We start from the raw sequence: 22129 nt of genomic DNA on the forward strand, positions 1-22129 counted from the left end.
GGGGGGGCAAAAGCGCGGTGGGGGGGGGGGGGTGGAGCCAATAGTGGGGGTGGGGGGTCAAACAAAGGGGGGGGGGGTGTCAACCTCTAAGAACCGCCCCTCACACCATAAGTATAAGTATAAGTCTCCAAGACAGTTTGAGCTGAAAACAGACCTGAAAGGCTCTAAGAGCACATAATGCCCGCTGGGCGCTACCTGTTTATCCCGTTTTTGAGGACGAAAAGTCAAAAGCGTCAAACGAAAAATTGGTCAAGCGAAAAATCGCATTAAAAAAAAGACCGACAGGACTAATATAATTGCTACAAACTTCGTTTGAGAGCAATTAAAAAAGCGTAAGACGGTTAAACAATGCAAAACAAAAGCGGTCGGAATATAGCTACGCTCAGCATACAGCCATGAAAAACCGTGCAAGGAAATATCAAACTCAAACTGCTAAATTATACAGACTTGACCAGCCAGCCAACGAAAAGTGCAAGAGTGGATATAGTGACAGATTTCAAACACTCCTTCCCGAATGGTGGTCTATCTCTCAGGGGCAAAAACTTATATCAAAACCTAGTTAGGAAAAAAAATCACTATCTTTCAAAAAATAAAAATTTAACTCTGCAGTGAATAAGATTCTTGAATAATTTGTAATCTGGTATAGAGAAATCAGAAAGTGAGAATCCAGGTGAATCGATTTGTGCTTTGGAACTGTTTGCTAATGTGGTTAAGATGATATCTATGTACAGCAAAGAGCGGCTTAAGGCGATTTAGGCATAGTTATTGTATAGAAAACGACGCTTTTCTAAAACTGAGAGCAATTAATTACTTTCATTTTAACCTGCTAAAAGTTAACGAAAACTTCACCATCAATTTTGTTAATATGCTCACTTCACGCATAACAATTTTTAAACTCTTATGAGTTACTTTACCTTTAAAATTAAATGGAGTATTTATCATCATACTGTTTGAAACGCATTAAAGTTACTGACTTCAGACAGTTGCAGCACAGATACAATCATGTAACCACATCACAATTTAATCGGTGGCAAATCAGTATCGAATTCATCGTCTTCATCATCATCGTCGTCCAATCCAATATCTTCATTCATAACTTGAGAGTACCTCACAGTATCAGTCTTTCCATAGAGTAGTGAGCGAAAGAAGTTGCCAGTAAGGATCGAACAGTTGTCGACTGAAGTAATCTTTGATTTGAGAAAGTAGAGCAGGAATACAATGGCAGCCACTGTTAAAAGTAACATTCCGAAAGCTCCTTCGAACGTCCATCCCGACACGGCTTCTCTCTCCTAGAAAAATGCTAAGTTTCATTTCGTAATAAACCCTTAAATGATGTTATAATCCAACTTCGTTTTTTTTTACTTTTTAAACCTGCATTTCGGATGATTTCAGATTGACCAGTTTGCCGCAATACGCTTTTAACCGTTTCCGAACTGTCTTTATTGAGTTTTTCCCAAATGCGTTGCTAAATGTATGTTTTCCGTTACAAATATGTGGAAAAAATTTCTACTTCATAATATTGGGCTTTGTAGTCAGTAATGGAATCGAAGAATTTGTTCCGTAAGCGCGAAGGGAAAATAGTTTTAGGAGGTCTCCTCCTCTTACTAGAATTGCTTTACATCCGATTCTTATTAGTAACGGAAATCAATTGCTTTTAACTGTGATTTTCAATAAGGAAAATTCATCAAGCTTGTTCTTTAAATCCTATAGGTAAGCACGAAGAGGAGCATTAAAAACACAAGGAACTAAAGGTAACTAAGTTGTCTTATACAAAACGGATGGTCATCTATTAGGGTAATACGCTCGTACTGAATGTCGCGTCTCAGCTACGTATTTGCAACATCTAAGAGACAATGAAGTTCACCATAGTCGGCATGAAATCGAACTTGAACGCTCGATTATGATTTCTCAAAGAGTTTTGTTATTCAAACAGGCAAAAGGGAGCTCCGACAGACAGGGTAATAGCTGTTCACAAGCAGATGCCTCACTAAGGCGCAAAAGAACATTTTCATTCGACCAGTTCAAATGGCGAATTTCTTGAAGTGAACAAGATTACATGCTGTTTTGGTTGAAGAAATGTACTAGCATGGAAAAATGTCTTTTCAATTAATCTTTTGATGTAATATATTTTCTTTTTAATCTATGTTGCTTTTGTGTTAATTGTACGTGTAGGGGGAAGTATCTTGTAAATTAGTTTTTGATCTTCTTATCGAGTATACAATGTCTGTCTATCTGCGTCCGTCTCTGTCCGTTTTAGTCTCTGTCTTAGTAACATGTTCTGTTTTCTTATAAATAAAAATTATAAAATTCTTTTCCCTGTAGCCTTCTCTATTTCACGTTGCCTGATTATCGAGCCTTCGCGGTACTGGAGTTTGATACGGAAATTTGTACTTTCGAGTTTAATCGAAGTAGGAAACAGCAGGTTAAAGATCCTAAACTTCACAGGGCTTGCCCCTGGAGTCACCATCGAATAAATTTGAATCAGTATTGTACTCAGACAACTAGAGACGACTCCCCGGCAGGGACATTAGAAGGTTTCGTAGTTAAGATGTGAACCAAGGTGTTGTTGAAGTCGATGCTAACTTAAAAAACATTTGTTTCCAGCTCGTTACAGTGCAGTTTGCTAATGTTTTGTAACAAAGAGGCCCATAAAAAGCCTAGCAGGCAGATTGCCGGAAAATAGCCGCCGTTGACGCGCTTGATACACATCGGGATTGAAACAAAAAAAAAGAAGAGACAAATTGACCGAATTTTTTTCGTGTCAAAAAGTGTTCTAATTTGGCGTGCAGTTTCAGTTAGATTCTAAAACTATACATAATTCGAGCTTCTAAACTGAAAGCTAGTAAGCTTAATACCATTGTCAGCTAGCAAATACTAATGAACTTTGATAACCTAATGCACTATTACTTGATGACCGGGCTTTATCGGTTTATCCCGACTCTTCTGATTTTGCTCTTTTCAAAACAACCGTATTCACTACATTCCGTAATTCAATGCGTGAAAAAATTTTGTTTATACTTGTTCATCCCGTTTTTGAAGACGAAAAGTCAAACTGGTCAGACGAAAAATCGTTCAAGCGATAAATCGCATAAAAAAGACCGACAGGACTAATATAATTGCTACAAACTTTGTTTGAGAGCAATTAAAAAGACCCCTCCCCACCACTTGGCGGCTCTCTTTGCCAATCCAAATTTTCAAATCCATCCAGAAATAAATGAAGAACAGACCACAAATACAGAGAAAGAACTCACAGCAAAAATATTATTGAAGTACAGAAAAGTTCAATTAATGACCTACGCTCTTTGACCCCAGCAGCTATTGAAGTATCAAATTTCGCGCCTTCTTAGCGTCTTAGAGTTTCGGATGCAGAGATTGGATCTCGTTAGTACAGTGGAACTGACTTTTCTCCGGTAGCCTATAATGTCAGCCTATACCATCTTCCTGTACTATTTTTCCTTCAACAGCTTCGAATCTAGTTGTTTCAATAGTAGAAGCTGATGGACTAGCTCCGCATGTTATAGCAACGACAAGCGGACAGAAAGTTCCTTCCTCGCAATCGATTATTCTTTGTTCGCGTTTGTTTTTCTTTACAGATTAGCGATACATCAGGCTTCCCTACAGAACTCAGGACAACCTTTTGCCAATGGGCTGACAATTTTTTGAATCCCGAAGCTAATAGCTTCCAAATGCAAACTCGCATCTTCAGTGGTCACTGATTTAAGAGCAAATGTTTCATTTGGCAGCCGCTGAACACGAGGCTTAATCTCGACATCATGCAACGAATCTCTACATCAATCAACGCACCGTTCATAAGGTTCGGGGAAATATCGGAGTTTGTTACGTCTCAAATGTGAGTTGGCTCCTTTTGGACCCCGATGGGCATGTGACACCGCGAAGTTTTGGTTTTGATTAAAACGCATAATGGTGGCATTTAGACGTTAGCGAAATGCAACGTAATGAAAATTTGCTTTTCGTTAAATCGATGGGATATATATCGCATCGAAAGAACCGCGTTAAGCCAAATTTATGCGCACTTCTAAATATCTAAATCCAGTGAGCGATTCTCACTCTTATTTAACACGGACTCCAACATAACCCACTAACGTCGGGAGAACTGCCCTCAAACGACTTCTTCAAACTTCCAAGATCAGGAACCGCCCTTCACACCACCAAATTTTTTCCAGATAACTGTTTTGATAGAATGGCATTCTTAAGAGACTGTTTAGGTGTAAGGCTCTAACAGCACTGAATGCCCTCCGAGCGTTACCTGTTTATCTTAGCGAAACTGATCTTTGTTCGAATAACGGAAATGACGTCAGCGTTGGGTTCCTTACACTTTTCTCTGATCTTAGCGTTGATCTGTTTGAGAGCTCTTGTAGCTGTAGATGACGCACTGCCTGTGCAGGCAAGAACTAGCGGGTTAAATGTTATAGGCTCTACGTCAATCACGCGTTTTTCGTATTTAGCTTTTTTATATTTGTAAGGATCTGGTAAGTTTTCGTGACAAGAGTTTCCCAGCGGGTTGAAGATCTTGATATCGCAGAATGTTCGGACAAAGGAGTTCTCCCATAGACATGTGGCTTTGATGTCAAGTCTTGCATCGTCAAAAGTGATTGCATTAATCGACAAGGTCCCGCTTTCGAAAGGCATAGATGAGACTCGATTTGAAAATCGTGGCATATTTTGTCTAGGAGACGGGCAACAGTCTCTCTGATATGATTGTGACTCAAATGTGTATACCCAACTTTTGTGGAATGCAGTGCATGTGTCACTGAAAAACTTTTACCGTAGGCACATTTGCAGAGTACATTTTTTATGTTCTATCCATATCTCAGACAAATAGCATCTCTAAACTCTTGTTTTCTTAGATCGAAATGATACCTAGAAAGCCGAAGACCGTTTAGCCAATTCGATGAACCTTTTTCAGAAGCTGGTGTCAGAAGTTGTTTCTGAAATTCAGATGCTTTTTCTAGAAAATTCGTTTCGGGTTTTCGGACAGCCCATTTTTTCCTGATAAAGCTCTCTTTGACTTCTTGCTACCCTACCTTAATTGCACTAGATCTTCATGGTTCAGGCCTTCTGACATTTGAAGAGGCGAGGTTTTTGGTCAGGTTATATAACAAACGATAATTTGTTTTGAACTCCTTTGGTTAAACAGGAATATGCATTCTGTTTTTGCAAAATTTGTCAGCTTTTGTGTAATTTTCAAATATTTTGTTTCGCATAGGCCAATATAGTCTGAGCATGCTTCCTCTGAGCCAAGAACCGAGCCTAGAACACGTGTGCCATCTGTGATTTCAACCTTGGTGTCCTGAAACAGCTCATTCGCTTTTTCCTTCAGATGTTGTTTTGTAATCAGCTGGCATTTCGGAGCGTTTACAAAGTAAAAAATGAGGGGCCATGTTTACTTAGATTATCAAACAGTGTAATGCAGGACTTCGTTTAAGAGCAATCAATTACTTTTTTTTTCAGTTTTGCATTACCTTTTTTGTCTTTTAATTTCAGATGTAAATAACTTTTGCTTTCAGTCAGCCTCAAGCTGCGGTAAAGATAAGAGACTCGATAAGAGATAAGCTGAGCCCGATAAAATCTGCTTCTCTGCCTCTTCAACACTAAGACTAATATCAACACTAAGGACGATTACAAATTAATGAAGCAAATGAATGGAAGTCCGACTATCGGTAGCTTTGAAATACTTGGAGAATTAATGCTAGAATGACAATAATTGAGCTGAAATTTCTTACCCCATTTTTCTCTGCGTTGTTAAGGTCCTCCTTATTTCTTTGTTGAGCAACTTGGCACCCCTTGGCATTTGTTTTTCCGTCAACTTTGCAATGTTCGAACAAGGGACCGAGGTTTAGGCTTTTCTCTGATTCCTCCGATTTAACAATGAAGCAACTTGAAGAATTTCCGGTTTGGCAGCACATGTTTGCAACAGATGTTTCAATATTCTAAATAAAACATGTGATAAATTCGCAACTTCGCCCAAAAGTTTGCGAAAACCAAGTTGACACCAACCTTAGCACACGCTTGGCAGTCATCGTCTAGCAGCGCTTTGTTCCACTTCTCAAGATCCTTAAGGTTTTTAGGTTTCAAGACCATTGAGGTGTTAAGATTTTTCAAAGTCTCCGCGACTTTGGAGCACTTTTTCAATATGCCTGCATCTTTCGTTCCTGATATGCATTGTAATTGCAGCAAAATACTGAGAAATATCACCGGCCAACTCAAGGAATTGTGTGATTTCATCTCACAGCAGATATTCCTGAGGATTGCAAAGGAAGAACAACGGTCATGGGGAGGCAGCTAATATTGTAATCACAGTCCCCAACGGTACCTGAAGAGGTATGAACGCGTTGCCTAATTTTCGTTCTTACTGTGTACATACAATATGCGCGCAGTAAAGTGCAATGATTACACCGGGCTAGGGTAAAATATATCTATTAGCGATTACTGTTCATAGTTTTTTTAAACCATAACCCCTTTTGTAAGCATATAATTTTTACACCGACACCACTTTCAAGTTTCTCTACCTAGCACACAAAACTATTGCTGGCATATTGTTAAGCACTGAGGAAAATTAATAGGCACTGATAACAAATGAGAATAAGATGAAATTAATCCCAAATTCGTAACGATTGCATGCGGCGTACCAAATTCGAATGAAAGGAGTGCCAATCATGCATCAACTGGTTTGACGAGAGGTCAATTAAAAGAAAGCCCCTCCCTTAAAAGGGTAGCCGGTCAACTCCGGAGCAGCAAGTCAACTCCGCTTAGCCTAATTGTTGCGATAAACTTATTAAATAGATTCTGGACAAATTTACAAACTATGTAATTTCAGATCAAATTGAGCTAGGGACTTGAACAAAACATATCCGCCGGTCCCAGCATTGGTTCTACAGGATTATATTCCAAAGACCCGTCGTTCCTAGCTTGACGGGCACTTTTTGTTGCTGTATATCCCCAGATGCGCTATCACGTCTTCAAGAGTTCGGCCACAAAACATAATTCTCGGAGACTCCCAAATAAAACATCTCAACTTCCCAAACTTCAATATTTTGTCACTACCCGGTGCACAAATTCGCCACCTTTCAGAGTTTTTCCCACCAGCCCATTCCTACGACCGAATTGTTATCTTCATTGGCGGCAACGACCTATTCAAAGGCGATTTGCCGTCAACCCAAGAACCTCACGAAGTAGCCGAGGAACTCAATAATCTAGCAAACGAGATAGTTCCGCTTGCAAACAAAAAGTGTACGTCATTGGATTACCGAATCGGGGAGATTCCTCTGATAACAAAAAGCGGACCCAAACTACTAACAATTTAATCCAAAAATACGCCATTAGGTCCAGCTGGGTATACAGAAGCATCATTCATAAAGTCTACAACAGCCAAAAACACATTAGCAACGACAACGTCCACCTGAATCAACTAGCCCTTAGTAACTTGGGCTCAATCCTAAAGCACAAAATCCTAACCCCTGTTAACTTTTCTACTGCCCTGAACGTAGCTGGTCATCTTGAAGAGTTTCAGTGTGAGAGGAGTTTCTGCAAGTGCGGCTGTTTCAATCCAACCTACTAATTCAAGGTAACGTTTTTTTTGTCTACTTAATCCGTCGGTGCCAGTATTGGTTCCATAGGCTACTTATTAAATAAAATCATTTGTTAAGCTTGCCGTCGGTGCCAGCATTCGTTCCATAGGCTCCTTAACTCTTGGTTTCCATTCGCCATCACCTTCAACCTTTCTTTTCCTTTGTCTTCGGTGCCAGTATTGGTTTCAAAGACAACTAGTCTTTTCATTTACTAAAGCCGTCAGTGCCAGTATTGGTTCCATAGGCTACTTATTATATAAAATCAATTGCTAAGCGTGCCGTCGGTGCCAGCATTGGTTCCATAGGCTCCTTTGGTTTTGGTTTTTCATTCTTCATCAAACTTCCTCTTTTCGTTGTCGTCGGTGCCAGAATTGGTTCCATAGACACTAGCAGTTTGTATACTTTGTAAATTTTTAGTTGCTGTCTGCCGGCGGTGCCAGTTTTCGTCCCATAAGCAGTACATTACAAAAAATACGCGTTGTCCCTCTAATTTACTGAGTTCACTGCAATCCCAAAAAATTTATACAGTGCTTACCCAAAATATCACCAAGAGAATCACAATTTTGTAATTTCGGCAATGAGGAACTGAAAAAGCATAAATTCACGTGCTTCTTTTGCCACAAAGTTATGCATATGTCTTCTAAATGCACGGGTTTTGATAAGACCAACATTGACGTCCTGATCAAACTAGATAAAAATCTCCTTCACATCTGCAATGACTGCAAAGATAACAAAGACAATGCCATTGACAATAAAACCTCGAGAATTGATGATCAACTCATTGAAATCAAGGAACAAATGAAAATGTTTGCACAAAGTATCAAAAAATCAAACCAAATGATAGAGACCGCAAAATTTGACCTCAGTGAACTGAATAAACCAAAAAGATACGCCCAGTCTCTTGGAAATGTAATAAAAGGTGTGACTAAAACAGCATTTCATAGTACAAAATCAAATGACGGACTTGGTAACCGCGTCCGTGGAGTACCACAGCTTACGTCAAAATCGGCCGATGAACGAATTCACGCTGAGATGGCAGCTGTAGAAGAGATGCTCGAATTTCTCAATATCGAAGACAAGAAACTTAGCAAAATTCACCGCATTGGAAGATACGACTCCACAAAGACAGTCCCACGCACCCTTCTGATACATCTAGAAAACGCAATCAGCAAAGACCTAGTACTGAAATATGCTTATGGCTTAAAAGATTTCAACAAGCAAGTCTTCGTGAGCCCTGAGTTGTCGCCAGTCGATGCTGAAAAAGAAAACAAATGTCTGAAAACCCGCAGAATACTAATAGACAAAAATGAATTTGATCGCAAGGAAATTCGTATTCGAAATCTAACAGTTGAAGTAAAGGTAAATGGTGCATGGGTGACCAACACCTACTCCAACCCAAACACTGAAGACTCTTCCTCAGAAGATGAAAATGGGTCTTGACTAACCTCAATCAAAATGCTAAAGTTTAACGTCAGAAGCCTTCTAAGCCTAGAAAGAAGAATGGCATTCTCAAACGCAATCGATCTCCTTTCTCTGACAGAAACTTGGCTCACACCACATGTGCCAAATACTGCCTTGTTCTGGCCAATTTACAGCATATATCGAAACCATAGGGACCCAGATATGTTCACTTCTAAACATGGCGGTGTTCTAATAGGAATCCGAGATTCGATTGAACATGAGCAAGTAAAACTAAGCATAGTACATGACGATTATGTGGCAATCAAAATCTACCCTAAACCAAAACCTATACTAATCTGCTGTGTCTACAATCCACCCACTGGAAGTCCATTCCTATGGTCATCTGCACAACTATCAAACATACTTTATGAATTTCAATTAATACGCTCAAATCAGATATGTGAAAACATGATACTGACGGGAGACATAAATTTTTCCAAAACTGACTGGGAATCAATGAGCTCAAGTGATGATTATGAGAATGCATTCATTGAAAAATTGTTTGAATTAAATTTTTCAAACATTGCTAAGAGACAACTTGATGTAGTCCTAGTCAATACCCTCGACCCAATTATAAGCGGCGACTTGGACAATAATCTTTTTTCTAAATACTCCAAAAACCAAAAACCTTGCTCTGGTCACATCCCAATCTGCACTTACTTGAGCACGTTCATCCATCCCCACGCATCTGCTGGAGATGTCAAATTTGCCTTCAAAAGAGCAAACTGGGAGCACCTAAATTAGCAAATAACAAAATCACCTTTCGATCCGTATTGCTACAGCAATGTGAACGTCCTGGTTCAAGAATGGTACAAATGGATAAACAAGATCCTCGAAGCAAACATTCCTAAAGTCAGGCGACATCGACCCTCACTTCCCCCGTGGGTAACACCATCAACATCCCATCTAATCAAGAAACTGGAAACTAAAAAGAAACGATGGCAGATAATGAATCTGAGCAGGAGCCTCAAAATAAAGAAGCTTTAAAAACAAATATCAATTGAAATGGGGAAAGATCAGTCAAAATTTGAATCCGAAGTTTTCGCAGGGCGATGGTTCAGTAATATACAGAAATATCTTCGGGCAATAAGAAAGAGTTCTTCCATACCACCCATTGTAAACTATGCAAACACGAGCGCTAGAACCGATCAACTTAAAGCAGAACTCTTTAACTCATTCTTCCAAAAAGTGTACAGTAATAAAGTTAATTACAAACCAGCAGTCTTGAGGAGAAAACTTAATTCTCTGCATATAACAGAAAAATTGATAACAGATATATCAAGTAAAATACAACTCAACAAGTCAAACGGGCCCGATAACTTTGGTAACATAATTTTTAATTTTTGCTCAACAACTTTGAGCAAGTCACTCGTCCTTCTTTTTCAAACAATGTCCAATAAAGGAAAATTCCCTTCTATCGGGAAAATAAGTCAAATAACTCCCATCTATAAGGAGGGAAGCAAAGCAGAAGTGAATTGCTACAGACCCATTAGTTTACTCTGTTGTGCGTCCAAAATTTTAGGAAAAGTGACTTTTGACGAAATATATTATCATTGTCGTCACAGATTATACGAAAATCAATTCGGCTTTCGAATGAATAGATCGGCAACCACTCAGCTTCTACTGGATCTCGACACAGTATATCGCAAATTTGACACAATTTCGTCGGACGACATTAGTATCCTCTACTTAGATTTTGCGAAAGCTTTTGATAAAGTACCTCATCACTTTCTCATAAAGAAACTCGAAAGTTTTGATGCAGGAGGAAATATATTATTACTCTTGCACTCTTACTTAGAAGATAGAAAACAATTTGTCAAAATTGGAAAATGATATCAATTTTATGGTTCTCAAATCAGACTAGTATTGTACAAGCTTGATGCCTTTGAAAGTGCAAAACCCCCTGTATAGAGCAATCCTGATTACGACACAAGTTTGGAGAACGTAACAAGTGGAGTCCCACAAGGTTCCATACATGGACCACTACTGTTCTTAATTTTCATATATGACTTGCCAGATGCAAACCCCAATTTGTCCACAATTTGTCAAAATTAGAAAACAATTTGTCAAAATTGGAAACTGTTATTCAAGTTTGGAGAACGTAACAAGTGGAGTCCCACAAAGTTCCATACTTGGACCACTACTGTTCTTAATTTTTATAAATGACTTGCCAGATACAAACCCCGATTTTGAAGGTTTTGGATTTGCAGACGACTATAATTTCATTGTTCATGATCAGGGAAAACTGGACAGAAGTGCAAAAAATTTTGAAGACTGGTGCCGAGAGAATGGAAAGGAGTTAAATGCGAACAAATACAAATTGTTAAATGTTAGAGGTAACCTCACGACATTTATGTGTTGCCAGAAAGTAAAACCAACTGAATCCCAAAAAGACCTTGGTTTAATAATAACATCAAATCTCTCATGGCAAGGCAACTGCGACCACAGAGTGAAAAAAGCGACCAGTGCCTTTTTCCAAATAAAACGAAATATATCAGCAATCAGCTCAACGTCAAACAAAATGAACTGCTATACTGGTTATATCGTTCCAATACTGACGTACTGCTCACAAGCATGGTTGTCAAACCGCATGGCTACTAAATGGATTCTAGGAAAATCACTTCAAAGTTACAAAGAACGTCTCATTAGCCTAAAACTCCTCCCACTCTGTCTCTACGTTGAACTGCATGATCTTTTTCTCTTCCTAGCTATTACACGTAATGAATTTGACATTCCTAAAGACTTTAAAACCCTTGAAGACGAGAGGACAAGGCAAAACTGTAGAGGTGAACTGAAAATCGAAAGTAACCGACTAGTCAAATCTGATGAAAACTTCTTCCACCGAACGAAACAACTGTACAACGTTGTAAATAGAAACATTCAAAAACTTGGAGGCAATTTAAACAAACATCCTATCACAAATAGTACTAGTATATAAGAATTGATTACTTCTCCTATTCACATTAAACTCCGATTTATAAACTGATAATCTAATTTAACCTAATTTTGTTGTATTAAGTATAGGTTAATTGAAGATAAACTTTTCTGTTGGCTCTATCATTGTAAAGTTAATTATATGTTCTTCTTTAGTTTTAGTTAAAGTCTCATGCATCTTTTGTATTTCCCAAAAGATTAAACTGTCAGCCATTTTTTGACTTATAAAAATGTACTTTAATTTGGATACAACTTATGGTTATAATAATGAGATACACAAAAGTAAGATTATAAAATATAAACCAAATAATCTGGAAACAATGAATAAAGTTAAAACTAATAATAATATCATTCTCAATAGAGAAAAGAATCATTTAAATTTGCGTGATTCGTATCTATAGATAGAATTTTTTGTATCAGATGATGCTGGCCGTGTATTTGCTAATAATGCCAACATCAGATTAGTTAATTATGGTATGATTGCATTATTTATTTCAGTTAACCTTGAAACTAGTGGTGGTAGGACTATTGAATATATAGATCATTGTCATATTAATCTATTGATGTATAAGTTATTAACTAGTACTGATGATGAATATAAGAGTGGTTTGGTTAGAAATCAAGGTAACAGAGATAATAAACTTAAAGGTGATCATTTTGCTGCAAAACGAGGTCATATGTATATGATGATTAAGGTGAGTGATCTATTTGGTTTCGTAAATGATTTAGGAAAAATTATATATGGTTTAGGGTCTAACTAATATTAAAAAGAAATATTAATATAGAGCTCTATTTAGAGTTAATGCTGGTGCTGATGCAGTTGGTATTGATGGTAATATAGATATTAGAGATATATCATGGTGTGTGCCCAGTATTGATCCTTGTATTGACAATAGAATTTTTGTGCAAAAGGGTTTAAGTAAAAAGAATAAAGTAGACTTTAGTTTTTATGAAAGGGTTATGGAAAGACCACAATATATATCAGTGGGTTTTGAAAATAATAATGTTAATGAACAAACTCATGATGCAAGTACATTTGATATAGTGAATGTTACTGAATGTTATTGTAAGATTGGTAGTGAGTTTTATCCCGTGGATAGAATGAATTTTATTCATGGTACTAATAATTAAAATGAGGCTTTTAAATAGATATTTAGCTTTAATAAAGGTTATAATGGGCTACCACATAATATCAAACCATATATAAATCATAGAAAATTCAAAAGTAATTATAGAATATATGTATTCGATACTAGATATCAAAGTGATCATATAGGTCCACAACCAATACAACTTAATTTTAAATTTAGTGCTGCAGTTGCCAATGTTATATGTCATGCATTAGTATTAACTAGAAAGGTTATTAGTGTTAATAGTGATGGTAATAAGATGGATGATATTATATCTTAGGCCTAGTTATAGTCATGCTCATTGTTATAGTCATTCTTATAATTATGGTGAAACATGGGCAAATTCCCATAGACATAGTTATGGTGAAACATGTGCGAAGCCCCATAGCTCTAAACTATTTCTTACATGTCTTAACAAAACCCTTAGCATAAACAATAACTAATTGCTTTTTATTCTCTTGAGATAGGCCCTTGGCTTCAAGCTTTTTCTTAGTCTTAGGGTTAGGTTTACTAACAAAGGGATTATACTTTTTAACTTCAATTATTTTTTATATATAGAAATGAGTCTTCTACAGAAATTTAAAACTAATTCATATTGTGTTGGTGGTAGACATTATAGTGGTACTAGTAACATAAGAGGTTTTATTACTTCAAAAGGTACTAAGATGTCAAAGGGTAATTGTGTTAAGTGTAAGAGAAATAAGTCAATGACTGTTAGTGAGGCAACAATAGAAGCTGAGGGATTGAAAGATTTCTTTAAAAGTGTTGGTAAAGCTACGGTAATATTTGGAAAGAAAGTTGCTAATAATCCTGTAAGAGCATTAGAAATAGCAAGTAAAATAGGAAGTGCAGCTGCATCTAGAAACCCTAGAGCTGCTTTATCAGCCACACCTGATTTAATTAAATTGGCAACTACTGGTTTGAAAATATAAAGGTATAAAGGTATAAAGGTATAAAGGTAGTATAAAGGTGGAAGGTATAAATGTAGTACAAAAAGGAAGAGGGCTATACTTAGGTACAAAGAAAAGGTAATTTAGTTATGGCTAAGGCTAAGGTTAAGACTAAGACTATAGTTTCAATTATAGCTTTGATCTTACCGATCTGAGAAGCAGGTTCCCTGATCGGTGTAACCCCTTTGAGGATAAATATTAATACTAATATTATTATTACTAAAAACATTGTTATTACTAAGCACTAATAGCTTAAATCTAAAAAACACTTAACTTATTTTTCTTGTTCTTCTTATATTCTTCATATACCTTGACTAATTCATTATATTCATCATTATCTATTTTATTATCATTCATTGATTTAGTATATAGTTTATTAATCTTGTCGCTAAACTGTTTACTTAAAACATACCTTTGTGAATACTTTATAATTTTATTTCTTATTTTAGTATTAATTGTTTTTGATAATGAACCACAAACAGTTGCTGTAGCAAAAACTGTTGGTATAGAATAAGGTAATCCTATACCTGTTAATGCAACTGATGTTTTTGTTGTAGTTGTTGCTATAGATGATAATACTATTTCTGTTATCTCAGCTATGTTAATATAATTTTTATATCTACTTAACTTCTTATTACAGTTTTAAGTTTCAGTTTCATATAAATTTCTCATATCTTTTTTATAATGTCAATATTATTATTAAATTTATTATTGGCTTGAATCTTTTCATTTATTAATCGTTCTGATACTGATGACAAATCTGGATATAGTAATCTTTCACTCGGTGGTGTTGGATTGCTCATGGACTCCGTCATAGCTTTGCTTATTTTCATTAGTAAAAATTCTTTCTATTTCTTTCATTATATCTTCTTGTTTAAAACCATAATGCATCTCAATTCTTGCTTTTCTCTCTCTTTATTATCAACTAACGTACTTCGTAAAAGTATAGCAATTATATATTGTACTATAAATTTTGTAAGAGATTTTTTGTAGTCTTTTATTTCCCTTAGAGCGTTAGTAAACATATTATCTAAATGTATGTTAGTACTATTTTGATTAAATTTATTATTATCAAATTCTTGTTTTAATTGATTATATTGAGAGATAGTATCAGCAGCAACTTTATTACAAAAGTTAACACTATTGGTGACTTCATTTGCTGATTCAATAAACTCATTAATTAGTTAATCATTTACTCGTGTTTCATTTAGTTGTAATGTTTTAGTTGTGACTTTATCAAATTCACCTTTTCTTAGCTCAGTTATGTTTTTCACTTCAAATATCTATTTTATTATTAGAAGATAATAAGTTTTCGTCACAATACTCTTTATTAACAACATCTTTTTAATCTATCGGAGATGTACATTTGTAATTTTATAATTATCCTTCATATCAATGTTATCATTATCTTCTACGAATAACCTACGAGCCTTACTTAAAGTTAAGTTGTTTGTTGATGTTGATCCGAGAAGCGGGTTCCCCGATTGATGTTTCAATTGGTTAAATTTGTTTCTTGCCATCTTTTTATTTGTTTGCAGTAAGAAATATTTCTAATGATTCTAAAACTTTATTATTAGACTCAATGTCAAACTCGGCTTTTAATAGTTCCTGTTGATAGTATTTACCTTCTATTATCTCATCATTAATATCTTCTATTTTATATGTTGATGGTTGTGTTTTTAAAACTTCATTAACTTTAAATAGTTCTCTATTCCAATTAGAAGTGTGTCCCTTAGAGAAGATATTACGTTTAACTGCATTTCTAACATAATCACCAAATTTAAGTTGGGCGTAGCCAGGTTTACCCTTTGATTTAATCTTAGTAGAAGTAGATATAATGTATCTAACTTTATCAGAGTTTTTAGAAGCATCAACTGGTGTCATATTATTGTTGAATGAATGTTATTGTTATATGTTATGACTGCATCATTTAGTATATTTACCCAATTACCATCACCATTGATGAACATTGGTTTATTAATTATATGTAATAATGTTCTATTGAATGTCTCTATAAACATAGCATTTAAATCACTATAAGTAGAATATAGTTTTGTTTCATATTCTTTAAGTAAAGATTTAAATGTTTTATTGTAAAACTCACTACCTCTATCTACCCATAACTTTTCTGGTTTTCAAATTTCAGAGCCACCCCGCGGACCTTCTGATGGGATTGTTTTAAAACCATTAGTTATAGATAAACCAGATTTATTCTTTAATGGAATAGCCCATGCATATTCTGTGAATATCTCTATAACAGTTAATATAAACTTATAATTATTATTGTATTTACTTAGAGATGACTTATCAATTAAATCAGCTGACCATGTTTCATTTTTATATAATGGTATTATTCTTTCTCTTCTAAACTTTGTTATTGGAGGACTGAATACTTCTTTAGCTATTAGTTGTTGATTTTTCATCATTATTTATTTACCAAAGTTAAAAACAAAATTATCTAATTGTTCTTGATTAATAATATTCATAGATAATAGTTGCTTGAAAATATCTAGCATTTCATCATATAATCCATCATGACTAGCCTTTGTTTCTAGTATTAATAATTCTATTCTATCTACTAAAACATTTAAATGGCAACTTCGTTGATTGTTGGGGTCTGTCTTAGTAAGACCCTTAGCTTCTATTTGTTTATCAGTCTCATAATCAGTTTCTTCTTCTTCTTCTTCTTCTTCTTCTTCTTCCAGCCCTTGCTCATAGTCATTAGTATCACGATTATATAAATATTCTTCACTGGAGGTTGGTATTGATATAACATGAGAAGTGGGTTCACCGATACTAGCAAACATTCTTCTTATAAGTTTTGATCTAATACTTTTAGTATCTCCTCTTTGTTTATAACCAATATCCCTTAGAAATTGTTTTATCTTGTTTTCATCATTTTTTATATCTCTTTCGGTTACATCTTTATTAGTAATAAATATAGCGAAGCACTTAGAAAATCATAGACTTTGACTTTCATTTTTATACAATCAGGGACTAGAGATACATCTACACCATTTATTTTAAATTTGTTTGAATTTGGATCAACTGACAATAATTGGAATTGTTTATTTGTTTGTTTACCCATTTCTAACAAAGTATCCAATAAATCATTGTCTACAGCAAATGTTTTGCCTCTATCATCTTTTAATGTTACGGGTGGATCGGGCGTAGGTGTTAAGAGAGCAGCCCGTTCATCAAGAAAGCTGCTTTGTTGGTAATGTCCGAGACTCTTTAAAGCATTAGTATTACTCTCTAGCGCGGCTAACGTTTTGTTTTGAAGAGCTTGCACTGTTTCAGCGTTTGTATTTAAAGTTTTAATTAGAAGATCAAATAAATCTTCTATGTCACCATAAAATTCTTGTTGTCTTAGTTTATCTTCTAATCTATTTCTTCTGTTTTATTTTTCTAGACTGTTTAATTCTATAATTTTATCTAGCTTAGCCATATTTATATGTTGAAAAATATTCTTATACTATGTATGAATTAGATCTATAATATAAAAACAATATTCTACAATGTATGAATTAGATCTATAATTATACGAACTAATATTTATTTTTATATTCACAGATCATTCTATAGTTTAATAGCAGCTTCACTTAACATTCTATCATCATTAATAGTTAGTTCTTAAATATTATTTATTAATGATTCTAAAGATTCTTTAATTACATAATTACATCTAACCCTAATTTTATTAATAGCTCTAAAGTAGTATTATTAATTATATTTACTAGATCTCTTTTGAATAGATATAGATTCTCATCATGAGGATAGCTTTTAATATTATTTACATAAAGTCTTTTATCATCAAATGTGCTTAGACTAATTTTACTTGTTTTTGTTGTTGTCATGTTATCAGCAACTTTTTGTATTCTGCATTCATCTACACTTCTCTCTGTGTTATACATTAGTGCATTATAATACTCCTCATGTTTAGCATTGTTACAATTCTCTATTCCTTTCTCTTTAGTTTTATTTGGGTAGTCTTTGAAGCTATATGTCTGTGATGTTAGGTCCACAAACTCTTCTATGATTTTACTTCCCATTTCATGTTTGAATTTACCAGGGACTTTTTTATTAGTTTTGATTGGTGGCTCCAGATTGGACAGATCCATGTGCTCGTCACTATCTGTACCTTCAGTATAACTTAATACAAAACTATCAGTATCCATATAGTGGAGTCGTAGATCTTTGAGAGATGGTTGAAAAATATTATAGAACACATCAAACATGTAAATTTACTTAATAGGAGAATCATATTCTAATTTTTTCTTTGTATGTTCAATTTGGCTATAATCCTTATATCTAGTTATATTCTTAAATGTTGATGTTCTTATACTTTTCATTATCTTTTCTTCATCATGTAAGAACTTACTTTGAAGGAAGTGTAGGGGATTCATGCACATTCTTCCATATAGGGAGTTGTTCATTAATTTCCTTACATCCTTCTCTGCTTCAGTATTAGCTGTTGCTCTTTTATTTGTGTTGTTTTGTATATAATCTCTACATATATAAACTTGTTTAAATTTAATTACTCTATGTATTTTTGTAACTTTTACTCCCATCTTAACATAGAACTCTTACATCCTATAATGAACCATGTATTCTGTTTTGTTGTTTTTGTCTAAGATTAATTTCTCTGTTTTTGTTTTACTTTTCTCTCTTTCTCGGTATCCCATTTCATTATCATTTATCTTTCTCTTATTGGGCATTAGTGATAGTTGCTCTGTTCTATCTTTACAACTGTTAGTATAATCAATATCACAAACTATATAGTAACCGTGAGCACTATCATCTGGAGTATTTAATATATAATCTAGAGATGTCGTAGTAAACTTGAAATCTTTATAAGGTAGCTTTTGCATCATTGCATAGCCGTATAGGTTATTCGCGTCTATTTACCAGATAGACCTCTGGTCATCCCTGAAACGGCTTCACCGATGCTTCGCCATATTACTTCCATTACTATTGTTGACTATCCTATCACCCATTATACCGCATATGCCACCTCTCTTTGCTTCAACAAAATCATCTGTTATTTGTTTATCTTTTAATGTATCTAATGAAACACCGCTTGACATTAACCAACAATCAAAACTATAACCCGGGACACTAACGTAATGTAGTGGGTTGAGTCCAAATTCTTTCATACTTAATTTGACATATTCATTTATACAGTAGTCTAACATTTCCAGATCATTCTGTAAATACTCTATAGTTAGATCTTTACCAGTTTTATGACTGTTGACTTTATTAAAGATATCGACTTCTTGTGTTGGTAATTTATTAGATAGAGAAGATTTGAAGTTTTCTATATTTAGATTACCTATAACTTCTTGGTAGGTGTCTAAAAACCAAAGTATTCAAATGGATATAATGTTTTAGTTTTACACCCATATATCTCTGCCATTTGATCTAGGACAACCTATCTAAGAATTTGAGACAACCAATGCTAAACCGCTTAGACTTACCAGCGACTAGTAGTATGTTATATACTTTTCTTTTATCATTATTCTGCTGAAAGAGTTCACTGTATAGTAGGTTGAAGTCATAGCCAGAGTCATTGTGGAATATTAAAGGAATGAAGTTTTGTTGATTATACCTCAGATTGCATATTTTACATGCTGGTCCTCTATGTTTACCAGTTTCATGACAATAATCTCTTACGTTATTAATACATGTTTTGCTGCAGATATGACAAGTGTTATTAGTTTCATGATATAATTTATTTTTTTCTGTAAATATCATTTGTTTGTTGTGCTTGAAGTTATTCTCAGTTTCTACTTCTAATAGATCACTAGCAAATCTTGTGATACAATCAAGCCCGAAGTAGTATTTGAAACTACCCTGCCAGATGTAACCCACACTTATTGGTATGTGTTTAGCTATTACATATTAACAGTTATTAGTTGCGACTCCAACAATGTAACATTCTATATCAGAAGTTATAACATTTTTTATATTTTGACGCTTATGTTCATTTATAAAAGTAATTTTCTTCTTCTTAGGACAAACAGCCTCGGGTTTGAAAGAGTTGTTACATTCATGTTTGTCGTATTTAATTTGTGAATCAAACCAATATGTATATCTATCACAGTAATAGAATTTGTGATTCATTCTATTTGGTCTATCTAACAAGGTTTCTGTGTTTTTATTTAGAGCATAGTGTTCTGTAGTACCCAAACCAATATTCTGACATCTTTTCTATCTTTATCAAAATCATCGTTTAAACAATTCTACTTTGCCCCCACCACAAGATGTGTATACCCATATATTAATTTTGTACAATTTCCTTATTCTTATTATATAAGCAAAATCATCTTCATCTCGTTGTCGTGCTTCAAATAGATTATTTACATATTTACTCTCGTGTGTTGCGTGGTCCATAGCAGGATGTAGCCAAGCAGTAATAGTTAGTTGCAAGCAGTTGTATTTATAACTACGTATATTTAACATCGATTTAGATTTTTAGAGATCAGGGGGTAAATCTATATAACTACCAATAGGTGCTTTAGTTGGTTCAATATTTATCTGAATACCTCTCAATCCAAGAAATTCGAAGTCGTAGCCATAACCTTCATATATTTTTTTTTCGAAATCTAGCAATTGTTTGAAGTCACCGTAATCATATATAGCCTTGTTAATAATATAGTCGGTGTTGAAGAATATTTTTGTAATTTGAACTTCTTCTCTTGGTTCTCTTCTTGCACTCACACTCGGCCGTGACCTTATATTTAAAACTCTTAACTTTTCTAAACTGGTAACAGTTTTTACTTTCTTCTAAAGAGTAATTAGTTGCTTCATCTATATCTTCAATGTAATTCCCACCTTTATCAGTAATATAAAATTCTCTCATGTTCTGACTTGAGTTTATATCGAAGTCTTCTGTGTTTTCTAGATACATGCGATTGTGACTCTATGAAGGAGTAGTTAGAGCTACTTTACTTCTAAATTCTTCATGACATTCTTTACATTCATACTTAATTCTGGTGTAGATATTGTCGTCGCGTTTAGTTTTGGTTTTAATAATATCTTTAGTTTCAGTTTTAGTAGAAGGTTTGACATAGATAAAGTCTTCATCCGAATCATACATTTTCTCTATAGTTTTATTTGAGGCTTCAGTTTTAGTTGAGGCTTCAGTTATAGCCTCATCCAAAACTGAATCAAACATTTTCTCCAATAGTTCTTATTGTTTGGGATCGTATAATTGATGTCTTTATAAAGCTTTCTTTGCTTCAAAGGATAAATTACAGACGTCGAAGAAGTTCACACTTGTGACATTACTGTTTGTTGAGTGAGACATGGTGTATTTTATTCGGGAAAATTTTGGGAGAAAAATTTTTCGAAAGTGAAAAAATGAAGTGCGATAAGTGTAAAAATAAGCCTTGGAAAGAATGTTGTAATGATTGCAAAGAATTAGAATATTGTTGTTATATATGTAAAAATATAATTAAAGTGAAAAATTATATTAAACATTTGGGAGACCATTATGATAATCCAGATCAATATCTGGCGTGTAATATGTGTAAAGTTTACAAACATATTTCTCTCTTTAGGTTTAGAAATGGAAGATGCAGATTGTGCATCTATCTTAATAGATATAGATATACACATACCAAAGATTATTCAAAGAATATGCTGAAAGGTTTAAAATATAAGTGTAGTATAGACAAGAAATAATATTTTGTGATGTACATAAGTGAATTTGCAAACGAGCTTATTATTATTTTCTAGAATTAAACCATTTCATAATTTAATGCTAGACTTAGAGTGAATATGTAGTAGTGGATAAAACAGGGACAGCAACAAGCAGTAAAATTTGGCCCGATTTGACATGCGCGATTAGCGTCAGGAGAAAAAGTCAAATTTTACTGGTGGTTGGTATCCCTGTTTCATCCACTGCTACCAATACGTATGAACAGTCCCAAGTGGAAGAGAAATTTGTTTTCATTACCAAAAAAGACTACTTTAGATCTTTTTTATAAGAAGTATACCAGAAACAAACTCAAGCTCAGCTAACGAAGGATTGTATGCCGACATGGCCGAATTGGAACAAAAA

The 22129-nt window shown here is 34.5% G+C and overlaps 3 protein-coding genes across 3 annotated transcripts in view; 2 read left to right on the forward strand and 1 right to left on the reverse strand.

The window, feature by feature from the left end:
* Window positions 1–529: 529 nt before the first annotated feature.
* LOC142351761 (uncharacterized) lies at window positions 530–6354 on the reverse strand. Its single transcript, XM_075403908.1, has 3 exons — window positions 6019–6354; window positions 5745–5951; window positions 530–1289 (listed from the first exon to the last, which is right to left on the reverse strand). The coding sequence occupies exons 1-3, from the start codon at window positions 6244–6246 to the stop codon at window positions 1014–1016; spliced, it is 711 nt and encodes a 236-aa protein (XP_075260023.1). The 5' UTR covers window positions 6247–6354; the 3' UTR covers window positions 530–1013.
* A 432-nt stretch (window positions 6355–6786) lies between these two features.
* LOC142351790 (protein cornichon homolog 1-like) overlaps window positions 6787–22129 on the forward strand; it is a 460935-nt gene continuing 445592 nt past the window's right edge. The window contains exon 1 of the mRNA XM_075403961.1: window positions 6787–6801. The gene's annotated coding sequence lies outside the window, so the exon portion shown is untranslated. The remainder of the gene's footprint in view (window positions 6802–22129) is intronic.
* LOC142351657 (leucyl-cystinyl aminopeptidase-like) overlaps window positions 9090–22129 on the forward strand; it is a 67400-nt gene continuing 54360 nt past the window's right edge. Inside the window, exons 1-4 of the mRNA XM_075403798.1 lie at window positions 9090–9388; window positions 9833–9935; window positions 10962–11016; window positions 11225–11386. Coding sequence (XP_075259913.1) covers window positions 9090–9388; window positions 9833–9935; window positions 10962–11016; window positions 11225–11386 — 619 coding nt within the window. The remainder of the gene's footprint in view (window positions 9389–9832; window positions 9936–10961; window positions 11017–11224; window positions 11387–22129) is intronic.

Source organism: Convolutriloba macropyga, chromosome 13 (genome assembly GCF_964194025.1).
Source record: "Convolutriloba macropyga chromosome 13, txConMacr16.3, whole genome shotgun sequence".
NCBI classification, from domain to species: Eukaryota; Metazoa; Xenacoelomorpha; order Acoela; family Convolutidae; genus Convolutriloba; species Convolutriloba macropyga.

Bases quoted from the DNA above. Each gene is read 5' to 3' on its own strand.
- LOC142351761 (XM_075403908.1), bottom strand. From the start codon at position 6,246: ATGAAATCACACAATTCCTTGAGTTGGCCGGTGATATTTCTCAGTATT. The intron at 5,952-6,018 runs GTTGGTGTCAAC...TGTTTTATTTAG, and splicing joins ACTGCCAAGCGTGTGCTAAG to AATATTGAAACATCTGTTGC. The intron at 1,290-5,744 runs GTAAGAAATTTC...GCATTTTTCTAG, and splicing joins ACAACGCAGAGAAAAATGGG to GAGAGAGAAGCCGTGTCGGG.